Here is a 23,197-nt window from a genome sequence, read left to right on the forward strand (position 1 = left end):
TTGCGTGCAATTCACAAAGGCACAGAAAAGCATGGAATAACCCCTTGATGAGACAACCTGAAGCAAGGCAGTTTTAAAAGAACCAAACTCTAGAGGCGCCTTGGTGGCTCAGTTGGTTAAGCGTCCAACTTCGGCTCAGGTCATGATCTCATGGTCCATGAGTTCGAGCCCCCCGTCGGGCTCTGTGCTGACAGCTCAGAGCCTGGAACCTGTTTTGGATTCTGTCTCCCTCTCTCTCTGACCCTCCCCCACTCACGCTCTGTCTCTGTCTCAAAAATAAATAAACGTTAAACAAAAAAATTTAAAAGAACCAAACTCTAAAGTAATATGTAGTAGAGCTTTGATCACAAGGGATATATTCCTAGCACCTTTCAGAATCTTCTAATCATTGAACACTACTACAGCAAACCGAACTCTGTAGTAAAATTTCCGTGTGGTAAGTAGAAAAAAAATAAAGCTGTATTGACGAGCTGATGCTAGGAATTCAATTAGACTCATTCATTGGCTCGCATGTGCCTGTCAATTACCTGTGATTCACATTTGTATCTCAGCAGAATCTGAAACTATTTAACTGGTTTTAATCCTTTGGAGTTGTGTACAAATAGTTGAGACCACACATGTCAGATCTTTGAATGCCAAATGTCTTCTGTACTTTCTTTTATTATCATCATAGTCTTTGCATCAAGATACATAGCAATGATAGCAGGTTTCTTTTTAAAGCTTAGTATTAAATATTAAATATCTTTCCCCATTTTAATTTTACATTACTCTGCCAAGAAAAAAACAAAATTAAAAGTCAAGTTACTTGAAGCCTGGACACACTTCCATGATTAGCCGGGCTATGTAAAAGTTGGTGGCTGTGTTCTTCCTGCTGTAAGAGCAGATCCAGGCCCTAGAAAGATGGGACCAGGTTCTAATTGTTTTTGAAAAGTGTGCTACAAAAATGGATGGCCTGTTATAAGCCAGGTTACAAAGTAAGGATGGGGGTAAGGAAGGGACATTTTCCTCCAGAAACAGGATTTCTGAAGAGTCCCAGTCCATCATTTTTTCCCAAAATGGCTGGAGGAGGGGTAAAATCTCAACATGAGCTTCGAAGTACTGTCTCTGTGAGGGGACGGTAGTTGCTTTGCCAACGAGGGGGACTGCTGAGGCGGGGCTTGTCTGAGTCGGACCATCCCCACCCTCCTCAGCTAGGGAAATGGAGAGTCTGTTGCCCAGTGGGTGTGAAAGTGGGCTGAAGCTTGGTTGGTACTGAATTCTCTATGAGGTTTCTTCTAGAAACAGACAACTCAGACTCTTCCTCTCACATCAACAAAGAAGTTATTTTTAAAAGCACTTGGGAAGTTCCTCCTCCACCCCTCAGGTGGGAAGGCTCAGAGAAGGGAGTCATCAGTACAGCCCCCCTCCAGGCCGTAACGGAATTCTTGAAGGTTGGAGACCCCGTAGAAGTGGACAAAGGCTGCTGCCACCACCAGGACATGGAAAATCTGATGAGACTGGAACTGCAAGGGTAACAAGAGAAGAGCCTTTAGGACAGCGGCAAGGAGAGATTAGAAGTAAGTAGCAGAAAGCAGTCTCCTCCTTGAAAACATTTTTTTTTTGAATCATAAAAGTGGTATTTGCGTTGCAGAAAAATTTTAAAAATCTTATCGGCGATATGTCAAAATGGTAACCTTGGTTATTTCCCTGCCACGTACATATATGCACCCCCAAACACTACCCGATCTCCGTGTCTCTCACCGCCTTTTACTCAGACCTGTAACTGTGGCTGCTCTCATTCACCATCACAGGCCCTTCTGGAAGAGTCATCTCTTACCCATATGTCAAATTTTCCAGGAAAGAAGCGCTCGGGAATTCGAGCAGCATAAAGGCCAGCTCCGGTGATGTACATCACAGCCATGAGGAAGAACCAGCCCATCTGGCCCACTGTGGTGGCCTTGACAAAGCCCTCAGCAATAGTAAAGTGCATGGTGGGCACAACACCGCTCAAGCCAAGTCCCAGGAACACCCCTGAATAAAGCAGAGAGACGACCGTCAAGCAAGGAAGCATCCACTACACGGAAGGCACTGTTGTCTTTCTCCGGAATTCAGATGTTTAGTATGACAATTAGCTATCTTCCATGTTTAGGAAATTGAGCCCCTTGATGGATAACAGCAGACATTTCGTCAACATCCAGAATGGGAAGAAGGCTGTGTAAGTGCTAACATCGTTATTACCTTGTAAGGAGCACCAAGAGAAAATATTCCCCGTTCTTTACTATTTGTTAAGAAATGTGAAGCCTTACCCAAAAAAAAAAAAAAAAAAAAAAAAGAGAGAGAGAGAGAAGAGAGAGAGGGAGAGAGCGAGAGAGAGCAAAGGCCATATCTATTAAAGCCCTCTGATGGCTGACTCAGACACAGAGCCTAAATGGCAAGGCTTCAGGCAGATGGCTTGCAAGTCAGAGGGAAGTTGGGCACGTTTTCCATTAAGATCATAAAAGATTTAAGTAACAGAACTCTGACCTCCTGGGTAGACAGACACACCCAGATCGGAAGTTGTCAAGGCTGCAGGGACACACGAGTAGGTTAAGAGGAAGGGAAGAATGGGTGTTTGTCTCCACACCACCACACTACACATAACTGGAGGGCAGGGACGACCTTCTGCGTTTCTGTGGATGCCCTTGTTAAAGCACGGTGCCTTATTCTTTAACTTCTTTAACTTATTCTTTTAACTGAAGGTTAAAACACAGCAGACATGAAGTCCAAAGGGCCTAAAAACTAGCGGCAACTCGTGTGTTGCTTCCAGAATAAAGCTTAAAAGGGGTGTCCAGATGAGCCAACACAAAGATGTGTATGCTGACGGCTGCTACAGACGTTGTGACCAGTGTTTACGCTCAAGGTACTTTTTCGTTCACCAAACCCAGTCTTCCATTCCCTCAGGAAAAATAACTCCAGGTGTTTGAATTTTAATCCCTTGGTTTGAGTGCTTAGGACTCAGGTCATTAAAATGGCCATGCTCTGTGCATCTTTTAGCTTTCTGAAACCAAATTTAAGAGTAGTCATTTTTATACTTGCAGTGGATTGATCAGCTTGGTGACCAGGTGTCCTGTTAGCTAGCATGCCACTGAAATAGTCTGAAACATGGGGGAGAAATGAACTTTGAAAATCCACGGTGTTCTGAAGGTTAAACACAAGTCCGGGTTCAGCTGGGCTCCCCAAACTGCAAACCACAGGGCCCAGGGTTGAGCCTATTAGGCCCAAGGCCCAAATACAAATGAGGTTTACACTAGGGCTTCCTACCCACCTGCTCTTGTCTGCCGGTGCTTAGGAGTGGCAAACCGGTCCCACTGTGCCACAATGATGGCAGAGATGCCCAGGACACAGACGATGGAGAGGTAGATGAGCCGTGGCTGTGGGGAGCAGTAGAAGGAGTAATAGAGCCAGGGGACAAAGCTCCCCATAATCAGTAGAGCAATCCCTGAATAATCCAGTCTAAAAAAGAGCCACAAAAATGAAATGAATCAGTGGGAGAAAGGAAGACATCCTATGGCTTGTTTAACTTGTTCTTTCTGTTCACCTGCTCCCAGATCTGACCATTCTGTCTCCCTCATTTCCCATACAATCCCATACATACATTTCCCATACAATCCTATATCCTGGATCAAACACCCACCAGGTCAAGCACGTCTGTTTTGCAATGGAAAAGTTTCTACGAACCCCTGATCACAGGACTTCATCCCTTCCCTCAGTTGTGGGCAGCCATATCTCCCCCTAGTGGATACTTCGATTTAGGAGTTCTGTCACAATTCCCTGATTCCCAGCTTTCCATTCACAAAGGGCTCTGAACGTCCTCCCTTCAGTTCTGATTAAGTTGAGTTCCTAAAACAAAACCCTTAAATTGGGAGTATTCTTAAGAGGTACTGTTTTGACTTAGTCGACTTTTTTAACGATAAAAATGTATACCAGTGTTACAGGAAAAACAAAACAACCCACCATCACAACCAAAACCACCACCACCACCAAGCAAATAAACAGAACTCCGGGGGGCGCCTGGGTGGCTCAGTCGGTTGAGGGTCCAACTTCGGCTCAGGTCATGATCTCGGGGGTTCGTGAGTTCGAGCCCCATGTCGCGGGCTCTGTGCTGACAGCTCAGAGCCCGGAGCCTGCTTGGGATTCTGTGTCTCCCTCTCTCTCTGCCTCTCCCCCGCTCACGCTGTCTCTCTCTGTCTCTCAAAAATGAATAAACATTGAAAAAAAATTAAAAACACAAAAACAACAAACAGAACTCCGGGCGCAGCGTGGGGGAATATGAAAAGCGTTAGATGAGGGGCATCTGGGGCTGCCAGAGTGCCTGGGCAGCACAGATAAGCTTAACTTGACTGGTGGGTAGGAATGCTGGCAGAATGAAGCATGGAACACTGCCACACCCTGCCGGGCCAACAGGAAGGCCAGATAGTACTGGGCATGTGCTCGAAGAGCAGCCCACTGGCACCCCAAGTTTACAAAAGGACAGTGCTGCACGGGTAAAAAATATGTTCCACACTCGGGTTCTATCAGTTGCGGAGGCTGTGGGGCATTTTTCCATGAAGGATTTAAGAGAAAAACTGTACCACCTTACTATGCCCACAAAATAGAAAGCCTTTCCTCTGGCCCGTCAATCAGGGAACCTTCGGGAGTTATTGGCGTTTCCACTACCCAGTCAGCCCTCCAGTCACAACATGTTGACAGTCGCATGTGGTCTTTCCCTCCTGACGTTCTTTCAACTCACTTGGAAAAAGTCCGAGAGACTTTCTCTGAATGACAATAGACGGTGTGAAAGAGCCAGGAGAAGCTGAGACAGAGCACTGCACCCAAAAAGAACATCCCAAAAACCACCTTCTCCTGTAGAGGGGCCATGAAGTACATATTTGGTCTGAGCATGGTCAAGATTCCCAAAAAGAGAAACAGCACAAAACCTGCAGGATGGAAAAGAAAAAAAAAAAAAAAGCCTAAGGAAAAAGAGAGTACGTGCACTTTTGACAGTTGATGGCATTAAATCAGTACTAAAGCTACAAGGGTTGAGCTGTGGGAACCGCAGTCTAAAATTTCAAGAGAAAATGGCAACAGTCGTAGAAACCCTGACTAAAAGAGCACTTTTTTTTTTTTTTTTTGAAATACCAGCATTTTGTTTTGACAGCAGGAATTTATGAAGTCGAAGGGTCTGCCTCCATCGAGGACAGTTCTGCCAGGGATCACATGAGAACATCTGGTTCTAATTTCTTTTCCGGGTTCTAGGCCTTCCTCCTCTCGTCTCAGAGATCATGATCGAGGATCAATCCATCAGAACAGTTTTGCCCTTTTTCCTACCCATGGACAAAGGCTATACAATCCCTTGAGATTTGAGAAGACAAAAACAATGGGTATTTCCCCCACCCAGATCACTCACCAAGCAGATGGGTCCAGATGTTGCCAGTTTCTGTATGGATGCGGAAAATGCTCTTGAAGCAAGCCCGGAAGGAGGGCATCGGTGGTCTGTGGCCATGTAGCAGGTAGTCATTGTCCTTCAGCCAGTCGGGGAGTACGTCATATGGGATGACCCTCCAGCGTCCCTCCCAGACCTGGAATACATACACACTCTCTGAGAAGGGTCCCAAAGGAGGCCAGTCTCTCCAGGCACAAGGGGTGAAGGACAGCCAGTCTAGGAGAGTGTCAAGCATGCTTTGGGTGGTCCTAGGTAACAGGGAATCAGCCAAGACAGAGTGTCAATGAGGCTATCACAGTACTGTGTATCTCGACCAATTTTTGTTAATGCCTTTGTTCTTCGTTCTGTTAGTTTATCTGGATGTGCTTTAGATTAGGCGTATCTCAATCTTTAAAATTTCAAAATTAATACAGTGAGTGAAAACAAAGAAATAGAAATGAAATATATGGTTTCAAAAAACATACTTTTTTTGCCCTCCTCTGCTCCTCTACTCCAAGGGATTCTGGTTGACCCCTGCTCGATCCTTTCCCCCCAGTAGATTCTAAGTCCTCCTTAGGTTGAGACTGTGTCTTTTTAGAGCAGTGATTCTTAACCCAGGGCACATGGACAATGGACAGAATGCAGGGAGTGGATGGATGGAAATTTGGATGGGAAGAAATTATTTTTATTTTCACTCACCTCTAACTGAAATCTAACGTTTCTTTCAATTATAAATGTGAACAACAAAGCCCAGTAGTTCTAGACCTTTTGACTGTCACCCACAGAAATCATAGATATTTTCATACATTAGCTTTGCAGATACCAAAATATTGTTATTCTTCACCGCTTAGAAATTATAAATTTAAATAAAATACGTTATCATTTTCCATGAATGTATATTTAATGTGTTCGTAAAGGAGGCCCACATGAAAATTTTAAGTTTTAAAAATTAAAAAATTCTGATGACTGCCAAAGGGATCCATGGCCAAAAAAAAAAAAAAAAAAAAAAAGAAGAAGCTAAGAACTTCTGTTTTAGAATATATTTTGAACAACGTCTAACATGGTAGGCAATACAGATTCAGGCATAAAAGTTCTTCAATCCAATGCATGTTTGCCAGCTGGGAGCATCCCCAGGAAGCCTGCCGTCCTTCTCCTTCCAGAACAGAAGCCAGTGGGCTGTACCTTATACACAAACTCCTCCATCTTCTCCATGGCGTGGTGGGCTTGCAGGGGAAGTGTCAGTACCCGCACTTCCTCCTCCTCTTCCTGGGGCACTGGGCATGCTTGCTCTTCTTCAGCCTGTAGGGGGAAAAAAAAAAACCAAAACCCCCAAAAACAATCCTAAGAGTCATCTCATAAATGGTGCTATTCCAGATCAGAAAGATCCAGAGAAACCCAAGCTGAACGCTTTCTGCCTAGCTTCTCTCCTATACATAGGGCCTTGCAGCTTTTTTCTCTAAAAACATGACAGTGAGTTTATAACACTACAGTTCAAGCTTTATTAATACTTGGTACAGGCTGGGGTGGATGCTCAATTCAGCAGGCAGGAGACAGACTGATGGGGACTGACATCAAAGCGATATCGGACTGGCACGTCAGTCCTACCTGTTCTTTAAGTCGGGACAGCCCATCCTTACCTCTTGGACAGTGGTTCTCAACTGTCCCCCATTTCCCAAATGTTTCTCTATTCCAGACCACTGAATTCTCAAAACAATGGAAAAGACAGAGTCGCAGAGATTCCCTTAACAATTTAAATCTGTTCCTAGTTCCCTGTGCACTGACTCTGGGGATTATATCATGACGGAAACTTTGTATTCCTAGCAGCTCCCAGAGGTATCAGGGCCTTCAAACTTGGTTCTGTAGAAAGCAGCAGCACTGAGTCCTGTACCCCAAGGAAGCTTGACATAAAACATGCACACGGGTGAGCACTCCCCTATCAGGGAGAGAGACTTTTCTCTCAGTCCCAAGGCTCCAAACCATGGAGATGGAAAGCCTGGAGGTTCAGCTCCTTCTCTGGGCTATTCTCTTTCTCTCTCCTGTTGATGGGCCCTGGGAAACAAATGGTCCCTCTTAAACTTTGTGATGTAGATTCCTGTTTGCCTACCCCAATGTCCATTCTCTCTCTCTTCCTCAGTAAAAAGGTCCTTGGTTTTACGCAGGGTGGCAATGTTACTGTGATTTTACTCAGGCCGAGTGAAGAGGTCTAAAGTCCAGTGCAGCTGAATAGAATGATGTAACTAAGATCTGGCCTATGGGCTGTAAATGGAAGTGTTGTGAGGTACTTCCAGAAAGGGTGGGCCCTCCTCCTCTTTCCCCTTATTCATTTTTGAGAGTAGTGAGCAAGAGAGTGAGTAGGGGAGGGGCAGAGAGAGAAGGAGATAGAGAATCCCAAGCAGGCTCCGCGTGGTCAGCGCAGAGTCCTATGTGGGACTTGAACTCACTACTGTGAGATCACGACCTGAGCCGAAATCAAGAATCGGACGCTTAACTGACTGAGCCACCCAGGCGCCCCCTTCCCCCTTCCTCTTTTGTAGTGGCTCATAGGTGGATGTGATGGGTAACATTAAGAATGAAGGAGGAGTGGGGCACCTGGGTGGCTCAGTTGGTTGGGCGTCCGACTTTGGCTCAGGTCATGATCTCACGGTTCGTGGGTTCAAGCCCCGCATCGGGCTCTGTGCTGACAGCTCGGAGGCTGGAGCCTGCTTCAGATTCTGTGCCTCCCTCTCTCTCTGCCCCAACCCACTCGCATTCTGTCTCTGTCTCTCTCAAAAATAAATAAACATTAAAAAAATTAAAAAAAAAAAAAGATACGGATAATACAGTATGATAAGGACTGGGATAAAGATACTCCCAGGGTGCTATGGTTCCGCCTTTGGGGAGAGAGGGGAGATCGTAAAAAAGTGGAGACTGACACAGGCCTAATGAGAGGTTCTGATCAAAAGAATGACTCCTGGGAAGACAACTTACTTTGGTTGGGTTGGCAATGGCCCGTTTGCCCTTCTCTTCTAGCAGGGGTCCCAGTTCAGCCAGCTCCACTGTGTCCGTTTCCCTGTTACTGGCAGGAGCCCCATTGCCCTGTGCCACCACAGATCCTTTGTGAGAAGACATCTGGCTGGTACCTCAATCCCCTGCAGCTTCAGCTTGGGGATAGGTTGGGGTCTCTCAGCCCCAGGGGGCAGAGATCTCCCTGTGGTGGTAAACACTAAAAGCAAACACAAACATGAAGGGTATTGAGAATTGATTCCTCTTACAGTTTCATATCCGCGAGTCGACACTGAGTAAGACACAGCTAATCAACGCACATCCTGTCTCCAATTCTGAAGGCCAGTTAACTGCTAAATTCAAATCCATTCCTTGTTCTCCCTCTTTAATATTAGTCTTTACTCAGAACTTCACTAATCTGACAGATAAGGTTGAAAATGTAACATCTGGTTGCTTGTCTTCAAAGGATCTGTGGTTATGGTACCAAACTGTCACCAGGAAAATCAGCTACTCACCTGCAACCCCCTCTCACAAGTGTGGAGCCCATTTAGTGAGGAGAGTCTAGCCTACCATTCCCAAAGCAATTCTGCCCAAGAAACACTTGGTTCTGAGAATGAGGAGCAAAAATATGAAGCCAGCCCCTTGAACAACACGGGTTTGAACTGCATGGGTCCACTTATATGCAGATTTTCCTCAGTACATATATGTACAGTAATGTGAATGTAAATATATTTTCTCTTCCTCATGATTGTCTTAATATCATTTTCTTTTTTCCAGCTTACCATATTGCAAGAATACAGCATATACTACATATAACATACAAAATATGTGTTAATCAACTGTTTATATTATTGGTAAGACTTCTGGTCAACAGTAGGCTATTAGTAGTTAACTTCTGGGGAAGTCAAAAGTTATTATGTGGATTTTCAACTATGCAGGGGTCAGTGCCCCTAACCTCTGTGTTGTTCAAGGGTCATCTATACTTCAAGACCACCCGAGCCGTAGAAATAAATTAAATGCCAACTGAACTCAGTTGGGCTTTATCTACAAATGCTCTGACAAATGTGCCTTGCACGCAGAAGGAACTTGGTTGAGAGCTAGATGCCCGGGGGTTAATTTCTCTGCGATGTCTAATTCCATTGTAGGATTATAGCCTGGGTTCAACATTTGTATAACAAGGTTTCATCACAATCTCTCCTTAAAGCAAGCAATAACTTACCTGGAAGCAGGAAGCTGAAGACAAGGAGGCAGCCCCAGCCTTGCCCTTTGCCACACACATACCAAACAACCGGCTCAGCAAGAGCTTGTCCCCACCACCACTGCTCATCATCTAAGCGCCACTCAAATTAGTCTTTCAGAAACTAGAGACAGGCACACAAATCCTTAACCAGAGAAACCTAGAACTCAGTTTTCTAGGAAAAACTTCAAACACTTGAGGTTCTCCTGAGTTGGACTTCAGGGAGTAGTCTTTCAATCAGGCCTCAGGGAGATGAAAATATGAAAATGATATCGAAAAAGAGAGGAAAAGTGCCCAAACATGTCCGTCATCTTGTAAATTACTAGTCGAACCCCTCCCCCCACAACAAAGGAGTTTATTACTCCTAGCAATAGTAATGACCAGCATATTCGCATTTTTATGCACTGGTTATCCAAACCCAATAACCACAGGGCCAAACAATACCTGCACAGGGAGTGGGCTGCACTACCAGAGAGGAAATTTAAGCTTAGGGAATCCAACCCTTTTATAATAGGCAGTAATCACCACTGCTTGTGAGAGACATTGTATCTATCTCCCACCGCTGTTCACTATATAAACATCTTTGATATCTTTTTTTGTTTCAAGTTTTTATTTAAATCCCGTGTGTGTGTGTGTGTGTGTGTGTGTGTGTGTGTGTGTGTGGTGTGTGTTTTTAAACATCTTTGATATCTGTACCAGTTCTCTTTTCATCCAACACCGATTACAGTTCCTTCTCGGGGATTACAGTTGGATATATGTAGTCAGATGAGGGCAGTCCTCAGGTTTCAAAAGTCATGCTCTGCTCAACTCACAAGCACAGCTGACAGCAATAGGCAAGTCGAGTTCAAGAGAGCAAACAGTAACTCACTGTACAGCAGACCTTTATATGGTGTCAACACATAGACAGTTTTTCTTCCATGAAATGCGCAAGATTCTGACAAGACAGACGCCAGCCCGCAGCCATAGCAAACAACTGAGCCCAAGGTGAACAGGAAACTGAAGGCCCCTGAAAACCTCAGGAAATAGGCAATCCACATAAGAAACACTGGGAAATCTTTTTCAATAGGTTGACCACAAAACATATTTCCTCAGAGTGAATAAACAGCTTTCCTCAGAAATAATTTATGCAAGAGGAAAAAAAAAAGTTTTGGGCCCTTTGGAGAGGTCTGAATAGGGGAATACACTTAGCTTAAAACACTGCTGCCAGCACTTTAGAGACAGGCCACAAGGCGAAAGAAAGAAAGAAAGAAAGAAAGAAAGAAAGAAAGAAAGGAAGAAAGAAAATACTCAGGTTCTGTGATATGTACCCTTGATTTTGGTCAGACCCTATACAGTATTTCAAAATGAATGAATGAATAGGGCAGCATTCTAGTCGGCAAGCATATAACTTATTAGCTTCTTGTCATTAGCTAAGGGTTTATGTACTTTTTCTTGTGCTTGTGGGGCTTTCTCCTTTTCCTCAGAGTAAGCCAATACATTCACTGAATATTTAACAAATATATTTAGCACTAGCACCCTAAGGTATTCTAAGGTACTGTGCAAAATACCCAGTTGAACAAGTGTCTTCAAAGAGCCTTTAACCAGATGGCACAAGGTCATTTGTGACATGTACAAAATCAGCGATACAATTTCACTGTTCCAGGAGGGCAGTAGAGGGAGAGAACACATAACCTAGGATGGCCACACACTAAATTCAGTTATTTCAAATGCTGTGTAACTATTTCACTTGAGGCAATGAGAATAATATAGGCAAACGTTTAAGTTGGGCAGGTAGGGTGAGAGACCCAATGCAGAATCCAGCTTGATATTTATTTCCTCATTTGATCTGCAAAGTTTTTATACCCTCAAGTCTAATGTTCTCCTAGGATGATCTCTGTCTCTTGGCCATCATTAGTCTTCTCGCTTTCAGCCCAAATCACTCTCTGTTAATTCTTCTGATTTCCCTCTAGCTCCTCTATCACTAGCTCCTACACCTCCCCTCAGCGTGGTCTTCTAGGCCCAGAGTCACTAAACGTAACAGGCATCCTAGTTAACTCACAAACCAGCCAGCAGCGGCAACTCATCACACAAGATACGGCATCATGCATCATGTAAAGTACATACAATGGAGGTCAATGGAGATCACATCATCATAGTGAGCAAAGTCCATTGTCCGGTTTGGTCTTCTAAACTGTAGCAACACAGAGACAGGAAAGGGAGAGATAGGGATCGGAGGTCTGGCAAGAGAGGAGAGCAAATAACACGAGGACCTGGAAATACAACTTCTGATAGGGTGACCACTCATGAACAACCGGGGATGGTTACAAGCAAGTGTTTTTGTCTCTATTGTATAAAACCAGCATAAACCCTTAAGGTCTTAGGACTGATTCTGAGAACACTCACGTGCATCAAATATACTTCAGCTTTCTGCCAGCTTTCTACATCCTTATGTATTTTAGAGGAAATACATTTCCCCTCAAACTCGCCACACCCAATATAGCAAATTATAACTGGGCCTAACTCCACTGAGTGCATTTTTGATGGGATTTCTTCAATTCAAGCTAATAAAATCTTTACCACTAAGCTTTCCAACTGGATAAACCTATGATATTAGAGAATAAAGCTGTGGAGGCAGGGAGGTGTTTGTGCTCCTATAAATAAGATAATCCTGTGCCACACTTGGGAAAGAACTGATTCTTAATCACCGGCCAGTTCTAGCTACAGTTTGTGTCCCTCACAGTTTCTGGAGACATTTATTCTGTGAGCCAGTTCTGTGAACCAGTTTCCCTCCTTCTCTGGAGTCAAAGGCATAAAGCTTCTTCTGGAAATTTTTAATCTAGAGTCCCCGGACCCTTAGAAATTCTGTGGCTAGGCATGGGTAGGCTCTATCTACGTCTGCCCGACTCTACTGTTCTAAAGCAAGATTACTCTAGCAGTAAAGTCAAAGAACACAGCCATCTTCTCGATGCACGCCTCTGTTAGAGGTGGTTTCACAACCGTTGGGGGAAAAGTGAGTCAAGGCCAAGGCCTATGTTTGAAAATCACCAGATTGCAGTAATGGTGCCGTGGCTTTCTCACGGGAGGCTAAGTGTCACTGACTTAGAGTCTGAAGTGGAACATCACAATCTAACTTCCTTTGTAGCTGTTCTCCAGCTAGCCCAACAGAAGGAGTCTTTTTGATCCCAAACAGAGACAGAGAACCTTTTTCAAATGCCATGACAAAAAAAAAAAAAAAAAGCACACAGGCTTATGGAGTTGTATGCCAGTCCCTGTTTTTAATACCTGGCTTTCAGATACATGGTCGATACAGTTATACATCACAGCAGTCACTTTACAAGGTGTATCTCGGAAGCCCCAACCTAGATGCATGCCTAAAAGTCAATCAGTCGGAACTGGTTTGCCTACAGGGCACGTTCAAGGATCCTTTCAATCTAAGATAACTACAAACTTTACAAACATTAATCATGCCAACGTTTCTGAACAGGAGAAGGGGATTAACTCTGAGCACAGTGAGAGGAACAAAATCCGGTGGGCAACATTAGAGATAAACGGACATTAAGGGAAAAATGTAATGACTCTGATGAGTATCCGTACTAGGAAAAAAACAAACAAACAAAAACAAACACCATAATTAATAAAGCTTCTGGGTTTAAGGGTGACTGTTTAGTTCACCAGTGTGATTACAGGTAGATGGGACAGGATAATATAGCAAGAGTGTTAAAGAGTTTCAGTGTGGCTTTATAGCATAGGAGTCAAAGGAAATTTCCTAGGCAAACAGAGAACGAACTTAACTGGCCTAGAAAGAAGCACAAACTCTATTCTTTCTCCATCTGACAATATCTATTGATTATTTACAATGTACATGGCACTGTGGCTACAGAGATAAGGCAAAGGAGCATTAGAGGCCTAACATGGTTGCTGACCTCTATTTTAAGAGGGGGCAATAATTTTTGTTTTCTACTAACATCCCTACAAGGCCAAACGTCAGTAAATGCTGGAGGAGAAGTTCAGAAGAAAAGTTCAACTTTAGTTGGAACGATCAGGAAAGGTTTTGTGGAAGATTTTAAGGAAGTATCTTGATAGGTAAAGATGGGACTAGTGGCCATTCCAGAAGCACACCTGGTATGAACCAAAGCAGGCTCGAAAGAACATAGTGCCCAGGGCAGTGAATAATCCATTTTTCTATAAGGGAATCTTCCAAAGGCAAAATGAGGCCAGACTGAAAAAACTGAAGATAGCCTAAAAGCCTACTTAAGGTGGTGCACTTTACCCATTCGCAATGGCGAGCCTAGTGATCCTTTCCTACTTGCAGGCAGAGTGGTCATTTATTTTTTAAATCCCTTCAGAATCATGTAAATTTTTTGGCCACTGAGAACAGAAGGCTTTCAGATTCTACTCTGCAAGTAGGTATATTCTGTGGAGGTCTACCTTAAAACCAAAGCTTTGAAGACCTAAAATCTCAAACATGAGATGGCATACATCGATGTGAGATTTCTGAGGTAATAAAATTCCGTTTTCCCCCAGTTTGGATTTTGCTCACATTTCAGCTTTTAGGATTACCTTAAATAAAGGTAAATTGTCCACTAATCTCCCTTTCTCTCCCAAGTCGAGGTGGGGACACTGTTACGGTTCGATCTGCCAAGGACTTGTGGTCGAGGACCCTCGGGGCTGCCCCTGCCACCAAAGGCTGAGAGAGGTGGTTCTGCGACCCGAGCCCGCACCCCCCACTCCCCACTTGCCTGGCGCAGCGGCCTTGGGAGCCGGCTTAGCTCTGGCCTGGCCCGTCTCGATACAGGGCCGGAATCCAGACGTCTCGACCTCCCACCGGGGCTGGGAAGACTCGGCACTCACCCGCACTGTGGCAGTCGGGAGAAAGTCGGAGGACAAGCAGACCACCCGCCCTTAAATTGTAGTGGAGGCCGCCTCGGAGGCGGCGCGAAGTGGGAGGGGCCGGAAATGTTTACAACCCAGACCGCAGAGTAGCCGGGAGGCGCGGCCGGCTCCTGGGTGGGGGTCTCGAGACCCTTGGGGCGTCTGGGCAAGTCAGTCCCAAGGGCTGTCCCAGCCTCAGGCCTGCGCCGAGGCTCCCGGGGGTTCCTGAGCTGCGGCCGGTTCCCGCACACCCGCTCGCCGCAGCAGCCGGGGGGAACTTACGGCCGGCAGGCGGGCTCTGCTGGGGGCCGCGATCCCCGGCGCTACATCCCGCGGCGCTGGAGGCGGCCTGCGGCCGAGCGGCCCCGGATCTTCAGCGCCTTCCCCGCGCCGGAAGGGGCGCGCGACCACTCGGCGTCACCTCCGTGGCCGCGTCACCTCCTCTCGGGTGCTCCCTCCTCCTCCTGACAGGCATTCCTCCAGCAGTTCCAATCACAGGCCCGGTCCTCTCGGCCACGCCTCCCGCTCGCGGGGTGCCGCCCCATCCGACCTGGCCCCGCCCCCTACGCGGCAGGCCCCACCTGCGAGGCCCTGTTTCCCGCGGCAGGCCCCGCCCCCTCGCTCCGCTCCAATCATGAACTCCTCCTCTAAAAGGACCACACCTCCAAGTCACTAACTGGAGCACGTGATAGAGAAGGAATTTCAGGGAATTAGACCGAGCCCTGCGAAGGAATGCCAAATTCCCTACCGTGCACCTTGTTCACTAAATTGGGAAAGTCCCTCCATTTCATCTGTTACCGATGCCAGTCATTTTATCTCCGAAAACACTTAATTCCTTCTTCAATCTCATGGTCCCTCCCTCCAATCCACAAATATTTATTGAAGCGCTTATCATGTGCTAGCACTGGGCTAGACTTAATTTTGGTTAGTTATTTCTGTTTGGAAACAGCGGAATTGTTTCTAAATAGTCTTGCTTGACGGCTCCCTGCTCCAGCTCCGTGTTCTCATATTGCAGCCAGAGTGGTGGCGCCAGAATGCATGTCGGGAGACTATTGGATGGTGCAGCCCTCATCTGAATCACAGAACGCAGAAACTTTGACGAGCTGTAAGTCAGTTCTTTCAATTCTCCCAAGGATAGTACATAGCTGGTGCTATTCTAGATGCTAAGAGAGAAGGTAATTTATTATAACCTTACATGGATGCCTAAAGCCAGTGGGATGAAATCTTTCGGTGCTGGTAAAAGCATGGGCTCAGGAGTCGGATAGAACCAAGTTTCGGGCCCTGACCAGCTTATGATCTTTAGAATGTTACTGAACCCCTCCAAATAAGAATGATCTCATCTGGAAAATGGCAATAAAATAGTGCTATTTCAGGGGCGCCTGGCTGGCTCAGTCAGTGGAGCACACAACTCTTGATCTCTGGGTTGTGAGTTCAAGCCCCACATTGGCTGTAGAGATTACTTAAAAAAAAAAAAATCTTAAAAACATAGTGCTATGTCACTGGCTCTTGGATAGGATTAAACAAGATAATTTATGGAGGCTCTTAGTGTGATTCCTGGCAAAAGGTGAATGCTTCATAAATGTTAGCTATGTGTTGCCCACTGTATAAAACCTCAGAAACTTCCATTGTTCACAGGATTTTTTTTAAGTTTAGCAGGCTCCATGCTCTCAGCACAGAGCCTGACAAGGGGCTTGATACCACCAATCATGAGACCAGGACCTGAGCTGAAGTCCAGAGCCAGCCGCCCCCACAGCATTGAGTTTTAAATCTCTTCCTGGTAGTGTTACAAAGGCCTTTCTCAGCTGGCTCTCACCTACTCTCAGAACTCTTCCTCCTCTATTTTCCTTCTGGCATTTAGGCCTCAAAGAACTTCTCCTAGTTCTCCAAATGTGAACTTCTCTCATTCCTCCAGCCTTTTTCAAATGCTGATCCTTCTGCTAGATTGCCCTTCCCCCCATTCTCTGCTGCAAGATCCAAGCAATTTACAATGCTCAGTTCTGGGTTTGGCTTTGGACTGAGACAATCCTAGGTTCATATTCTGGCTCTGCCAGCCACTGACCGACTTCATGACTTTTGGCAAATCCTTAATCTTAGACTCACAGGATTATCATAAGGATTAAATTATATAGACAAGTACTTTGCACAGTATCTGTTACATGGCTAACTCAAAAATGTCTCTCTTTCTTCTCTGAATCTTTTCCAAAACCTTCCCATCTGCACCTTGTATCTCTACTATGCTATTAATCACACTGCACACAGTGTTATAATTGTTTATCACTTGCCTATCTTACTCTAGACTGAGTTCTTTGGGGATCGAAGACCAGTGTTGGTCATAATTGTGTCCTCAGGAACAAGCACAGTGCTTAGAAGGTGGCAGGTCCTTAGAATACATCCTGTTTGTATGTCGGTGAATGAGGCAGAAACCCACGTAAGACAAGAAATGGTGAGCTTCTGTGTGGGAAATGCTCTTTGCTGGACTGCTTCACTATTTGAGCCTAACAATCCCTGTGCAAGATCTTTCTTTTTGGAAGTGAGGTGGCCAGGTGTATCCCACAGAGAACAGTGGCATACACATACGAGTTGATCGAGAAATGTTTGATGGAATACTCGTAACAATTTATTGACAACTCTGCTATATGGAGGGGTGAATTCTGGGGGTCCCACAAGCCTTTCTTTTGGGGCCCCAGGGAAAGCAACACATAGTTCCATGCAGAGAAACAGTGCTGACCTTCCTCTTGAGGCCATTTCATTGTTCTATCCCAATGGGACTAACAAAGAAGATCTGAAGAAGCTGCCCTAGTCTAAACCTGGGAGAAGTGGGTGGATTGTCAGAGCAGAGGAGAAGGGCAGTTAGGACAGATGGGCCTGGGGGTGGCCAAGCCTATCCAGGCACCAACAAGTCTGGCTGGGGCTGGTGATATCAGGTTACTTTTTAAAGGGGAAAAGCTTCTTGTCCAAACAGAAAGACAATACTTTCATTTGTTTGCCAGGTACCCTGAAGGGTAAGTTTGGCGAAGGGAGGGCCAAGAGAAGGAAGGGAAAGAGTGGCCAAACCAAGGGACCACTGTGATCGTACCTGGGCTCAAAAAGCATCCCCTCTAACTTTGGTTCTCCTCCCCCTCCCTTAGAAGCCTCCAGGGAGAAGTTGAGCTCCTGCCTCTGCTGAGACAGCTGTTAAGTGATCACTGAGTTTGTGGCCAGGTCAAATTTCAGCACATGGTACCACTCCTCAAAGGTTCTCTGGAAGACCTGGGAGGAATTCTGTGCTGGGAAATCCTTCCTCCCCAGATTCTCAGACATGAAAAGCCTTAGGAACAAGGACCCCAGACACAACAACCCCATAGGTTTAACACGGGGGCCTTAGCCCCATTTATTTGCATAGCCAGAGGTCTCTGCCACAAGCAGCAGTCTTAGACTGTGGGTAGCCATTTCCTTCCAGCCTGGGCAGGGGCTGGGAAAGACAGACACACAAATACATATTTCAGATTCCCTTCTCTGATGTCTGAAGAAATCATTTTCTCCTTTCCTGCAATCTTGAGGAGACCACCTCTGTGAGGCTGCTCAACTTGCGCTCACTAACACACACACAGAATCTGCTGTGGGTTAAGCACCGAATATTAAGTAAAACCCATTACATAGATTGTTCCTTTCATCACAGACACAGAGTGTGATGCTATCAAGGAACTAGTCAGTACAAGCAGCGAAGGTACATGCTTCCTTCTTTCTGACCCATGGAAGAGATGTCTCCACGGGCCTGACCTGGGCCTTCTACCACAGGGAGATTTGGGGGGCCCTTTCAGGGAACGACTCAGCTTTAGCCCTCTTCCATGGCTACAAGGATGTCATTCCTGCAGGTATCCTCCAGATTTCAGCTCCAGAGTAAGACAAAAAGGCTGACAGTGCCAGGAAAGGAATCTAGGGCTTATAGCACTTGAGTACTGGCTGAGGACAGTTGCAAGGAACAGGACCAGGGACACAGGCCCACGGAGCAGGAAGCTCAGTAGGTGAATCGCATCTTTTGTGAGTAGCCCAGTTTGTCCAAGTTGGGATGGCAGGCCAGCTGCACCATGGGGGGTGGCCCGCAGAGCAGCAGCAGCACGCCATCCCCTGGGGCGGGCAGGTGTTCCCGGATCATGTCAGCAGTCACAAACCCCTTGCTGTAGGCCCAATCTGCAGTACAGAGGAGAAGAGAGAGCAGACATTCCAGACCAGACCCGAGCTGACAAGGGGCGGAGTACCATGAGGCAGGGAGGAGGGGGGGCCCCAGAGAGCCTCCAGAGAAGGTCTCAAGTTGTAGCAGCAGTTAGACGGGGAGACTCAGCCTGCTTCAGCTTCACAGCCATGCCTGCCACCCACCCGGAAAACAGGAACCAGAAGGAAAGGGCCCAGGAGATCACCATGTCTGTTGCACTCACACTTGGGAGTGTGGCAGTACCAGGGAGGGTTTGTTTCATTGAAATCAGAACCCCCAGTGCAGGAAGTCCCTGATTTGGGGGTGTCCAGGAACGGGGAGGGTACCTTCTGGGGGGTGATCCAGAGTGAACCAGAGCTTAAAGCGACTGGGATATCGGGCCTGCAGTTCCTCCAGCTCCTCTCGCAAGATTATGTCCTTTTCAGTCTGAAATGAACGGGGAAGCAAAGGTTCTAGGAACCTCATGAGGCCCACGTACAAAAAGTTCGCCGCTCTGACAACTTTCCAACCGGGACAAAATTAGAGAGCCAAAGTTCTAGGGAATAATCAGGGCTTTTAGAGAGTTAGCGTGAGGGGAAAGAGAGGCGAACAGCCTTTATTTACACAGTATGGAGGAATAAAGATGAAATATTTCACAAAGGAAACCCAAGGAGCAACTTTTTACGCTTAGGACTCGGTTCCTTAAATGTGTCCTTTTCATGTTTCCTTGGGGGCCAGGGAAGGAATTTGGCCCCATGCTCTGTCCTCCTTGCGGTAGTAGAGGGTCCTCTACCTTGCAGGGGGGACCTTGGACAAAGGCTACAACAGGCTCTGGACTAGCTCTGCCTGCCGGTGCCACATCTCTCAGGCTGCCTGCACAATAGCTTTAAAGACCCAGGCGTGAGAAAAGTAAACCAACCTGGTTGGCAAAAAGCAGAGAGCACTGGGTCGGATCTTCAGGGTCCTTCAGGATGGCCCGAATCAGCTGCAGCATTGGGGTGATTCCTGCAAAAAGGCAGCCCACCATGAGACAGGATGGCCGCAGACCCTCCCCTGTCCCAGCTCCTGAGCTGACCAACCTCTCATCTTAATTCTTTCTACCCATTCACCACGCCGCTCCATTTTTCCTTTAGTATCCCGATCCTCGAATCCTCTCCTGTGTCCTGGAGCACTGACATTCCTGGACAGAGATGCCCTTGACCCCACCCTCAACATCATGTCTGGTAGGTGCACTGTGGTCATGCTCCATATTCGCGTAAGATCATACAGTCAACAAATGGAGGGTTGATGGGGGGTGGGAGGGAGGGGAGAGTAGGTGATGGGCATTGAAGAGGGCATCTTTTGGGGTGAGCACTGGGTGTTGTATGGAAACCAATTTGACAATAAATTTCATATATTAAAAAAAAAAGATCATACGGTTGAAATCTTTCTAAGGAACCAATCTAAGACCCTTCCTCTGAAAGTCTGTTGGAGGCTTGGACTCAAATGTCACAGATAACTGTAAGTACCTACTGATTCAGTGATGAGGGTTCTGGAACACTGGACTTGAGGGTTAAGTGCATGTGCTTTGGAAGTGGACAGAGTTAGAAACTAACCTTACCTCTGATCATTACTGTTTACCCTGTGGAAACCCTTCAACTTCTCGCAACCTCCGTTTTTTCATCTGTAAAAGGGGAAGACTAATATCTACTTCATAGATACACACATAAAGTGACTAGCATAGTGTCTAATATTTAGAAATGTTCACTGTTTGTTCATTTTCTTCCTTCTTGCCTATCCTATTTCTAGCTGCTTCTCCATTCTCACCTAAAAATTATTAGATTCATTCCATTTGAGGTCTTAGGAGAACCCACATGATTTATTTCTCTCATTCTATTAGTTAAAAAAAAAAATTCCTTATTTATTTATTTTTTTTGGTTTCTACCTGATTATGATTTTGTTTTTCAGATATCAGGGAGTTCTAAGCATCACCAGGAATCCCCCGACTAACAGCTTGGCTATGATTACCAAACCTTCTGAGGGTCACTTGGGCGTTTTCATGGCAACAACCAATAATGGTGGGAGAGAATGGCCCCTCAAGTGATATACACCTGTTCCGCCGGCAATCATTCCCAGTTTCTTCGCCACTTGGGGTTCTGGCGGAGATTTTTTGTTGGGCTGAATGCTAAAATTCCCTGAAAAGTCAAGTTAAGAGAGGGGTGGAAGAAAAAAGTCAATATGGGGGACTAAGAAAACAAATACAGAACTGAAGATGTGTCCCAGGCCGGTTTAGCAGCTGCAGTGAAATCTGATCCTGGAGCTTGGGTGGAGGTTTGAGTTGAGCCAGCCTTGACAATGATACACTTGAGGGACAATGGGGCCAGGACTATCCGTCCCATATTATTAAGTACCAGTCAGTTTAGGGCCACACAATGAGTCATTAGCTGCCTCTGGCAGACCGTCACTCCCTGGTGAGGGAGACAGGCATGGGGCCAGGTGTGAATCTATTTTCCCAAGTGGCACAGAGCAGCTCCAGAGGCTTGCTAATGCACACAGCTGTTCCCATGGGCAGGGATGAAAGCTGTGTCTGGCTGTCTAAACTGCTCAACTTGAGAAGCGTTCGGGGGAGGGAAAGAGAGACCTAGGTTTGCTTTAGGCATCTTCACAGCAGTCATGGCTGGTGAGCTCCAGTGGGTAGGGAGCTGATCCCTGTGGCAAACGGAACTGAGAAATATGCCTTTCCAAAATATCAGCGCTATGTTTAAAGGGCAGGTCTGGCCCTTACCCACGTACTCACATGCATGCACACGCACGGCCACAGTGTGCCAAGTGGACTACGCGTACTGGAGAAGTGGGAGACAGGCTCAGGGAGAAGCGGGGCCATTACCTTTCCCAGTGTAAGTGAGCAAACCACTTGGCCCTCGAAATTCCACCACATCCCCAATCTTCAGGCTGTTTAGGTACTGAGACATCTTCCCTCCCTCAGGAAATTTGGGGTGCACACCTTTCAGGTACACCTGGTAAGACAGAATGGAAAACACTTTATCTGGAATGTCACTGGCTTCTGAGCTGAAGCTAGCGCAGGAACTACGCATGTGCTATCGTCCCCAGTCCACATACTTTCTTCATATGCCCTAAGGACACATGTCTCCTGCTATCAAACAAATCTTGGAAGTTTACAAATTCCAGAAAGAGAGGGATAAGGAGCTCCTGGGGTTCCTTCCTACCCACTTACCTTGATGACAAGATCCACGTAGCCTTGGTCCTCGTCACTGGTGACAGGAGTATATGGCCTGATGACCAGGCTGCCATCGATCCGGGCAGAGAGGTAGACATGTTTGCCTGGGGACCATGTGTAGAGCTACATAAGGGCTGCTGGTGGACGTGTAGCCTTCCTGTCACCTTTCAAAATACTCAAGGAGTTTTGAGAACAAGGATGTCTTGCTTCCTAGAGTGGTTCCAATGAGATAGCAGGCAGGGAGGGCCCCTTAGGGCCCTCAGAAGCCCCCCATTGGAGAAACTCTTGTCAACCACTGCCAGGACCTTAGCAGTAGCAGGAGAATTGAGGGTCTGCGCAATGAGGAAAAAATAAATGTTTGCTCAGGGGGAAATACAAACAAATCCTGCAGGGAGGAGGAAGAACTAGTGAGTGTCAACGATGTCTGGGGGCACAGAAGCCACACCCTGGAGGGGCCCAGTGGTCAGTGATACCTCACCAATCCAAGCTGGGTAGGGAAGGGGAATCACCCTCTTAGGATACCAGGGAAAGGAGCCCACTCCACACTTTCCTTACCCACAGGCAGCCCCAGAACGTGGTGGGCGGTGGGCAGGGCAAAGCGGAACCTCTTGGTGTTGTGGCTCACAGTCTGGAGGATGGACGACACACACGTTTCACCAGGCAGGTCTGGTGCTGCAAAGTGCTTGGGGGCATCCCAACCACAGTGGATGGTCCCTCCTCTACCCGGGCTTTCCTCTACAACTTACCGTCTTGTCTAGCAGTCGCAGCAGGTACTTCTCATTGGGGTCCAGGAGAGTGACCTTTGGCCGGCGGGACTTTCGAACCAAGTACGAGCCCAGAGCCAGGCCAAGCACAGTCAGCAGCCCCACCCCCAGGGAGGCCAGCAGGACTGGGCTCTGTGGGTAGAGAAGGCAGCGTGACCATCATGCTGGGGAAGAACCCGGGGAGTGGGTGGTGACTGTCCCATACGACCAGCCGCCCCAGGGATGGCTTTCCCGAGCTCCAGCGCGAGAGCCTTTCACGGCCAGAAAGGTAACCGGGGAAGGGTCCCAAGTACTGTGCGGTACCGGGACCCCGGATTCCAGGGCAGGTGTAGAGCCCTGCGGAGCGGGGTGGGCGGCGAGAGCCCCAGGTCCGGAGCTGAGTGCCCAGAACGAGATGGGGCGGAGTCCCCTGGTGCAGAACGCGGAGCAAGGGTCTCACCGGTTGGAAGCCCATGACCGAGCACCTCGTCCTCCACCGCCAGGCCCGCGGACGGATCCCACAATGCGCCGCGGGGCGGGCAGGAGGCGGGGCGGGCAGGAGGCGGGGCGGGCAGGA

The 23,197-nt window shown here is 47.0% G+C and overlaps 2 protein-coding genes across 4 annotated transcripts; both read right to left on the reverse strand.

The window, feature by feature from the left end:
• Positions 1 to 625: 625 nt before the first annotated feature.
• ADIPOR1 (adiponectin receptor 1) lies at positions 626 to 14,951 on the reverse strand. Of its 3 annotated transcripts, none has more exons than XM_049634379.1 (8): positions 14,772 to 14,951; positions 8,387 to 8,621; positions 6,602 to 6,718; positions 5,405 to 5,576; positions 4,748 to 4,934; positions 3,284 to 3,471; positions 1,817 to 2,010; positions 626 to 1,502 (listed from the first exon to the last, which is right to left on the reverse strand). In XM_049634379.1, the coding sequence occupies exons 2-8, from the start codon at positions 8,525 to 8,527 to the stop codon at positions 1,374 to 1,376; spliced, it is 1,128 nt and encodes a 375-aa protein (XP_049490336.1). In that variant the 5' UTR covers positions 8,528 to 8,621; positions 14,772 to 14,951; the 3' UTR covers positions 626 to 1,373. The 3 variants fall into 3 exon arrangements, with proteins under 3 accessions (XP_049490336.1, XP_049490337.1, XP_049490338.1); XM_049634380.1 differs by lacking the exon at positions 14,772 to 14,951 and adding an exon at positions 14,469 to 14,762; XM_049634381.1 differs by lacking the exon at positions 1,817 to 2,010.
• Positions 14,952 to 17,834: 2,883 nt separating this feature from the next.
• On the reverse strand, positions 17,835 to 23,146 carry LOC125925417 (NADH-cytochrome b5 reductase 1). The gene is made up of 9 exons (XM_049634382.1): positions 23,081 to 23,146; positions 22,624 to 22,773; positions 22,433 to 22,505; positions 21,875 to 21,981; positions 21,527 to 21,656; positions 20,751 to 20,834; positions 19,580 to 19,665; positions 19,008 to 19,107; positions 17,835 to 18,659 (listed from the first exon to the last, which is right to left on the reverse strand). Exons 1-9 carry the CDS (start codon positions 23,093 to 23,095, stop codon positions 18,487 to 18,489), a joined length of 918 nt encoding a protein of 305 aa, XP_049490339.1. The 5' UTR covers positions 23,096 to 23,146; the 3' UTR covers positions 17,835 to 18,486.
• Positions 23,147 to 23,197: the final 51 nt, after the last annotated feature.

The sequence above is a fragment of the Panthera uncia genome, chromosome F1, assembly GCF_023721935.1.
Source record: "Panthera uncia isolate 11264 chromosome F1, Puncia_PCG_1.0, whole genome shotgun sequence".
NCBI lineage: Eukaryota > Metazoa > Chordata > Mammalia > Carnivora > Felidae > Panthera > Panthera uncia.

Coding starts and splice junctions, on each gene's coding strand:
- ADIPOR1 (XM_049634379.1), bottom strand. CDS start 8,527: ATGTCTTCTCACAAAGGATCTGTGGTGGCACAGGGCAATGGGGCTCCT. Junction 5,577..6,601: donor TGGAGGAGTTTGTGTATAAG/GTACAGCCCACT, acceptor TATGTATTCCAG/GTCTGGGAGGGACGCTGGAG. Junction 3,472..4,747: donor GTCTCTCGGACTTTTTCCAA/GTGAGTTGAAAG, acceptor GCTCTTTTTTAG/ACTGGATTATTCAGGGATTG.
- LOC125925417 (XM_049634382.1), bottom strand. Junction 21,657..21,874: donor ACGTGGATCTTGTCATCAAG/GTAAGTGGGTAG, acceptor CTGTCTTACCAG/GTGTACCTGAAAGGTGTGCA. Junction 19,108..19,579: donor CTCTGCTTTTTGCCAACCAG/GTTGGTTTACTT, acceptor CGTTCATTTCAG/ACTGAAAAGGACATAATCTT.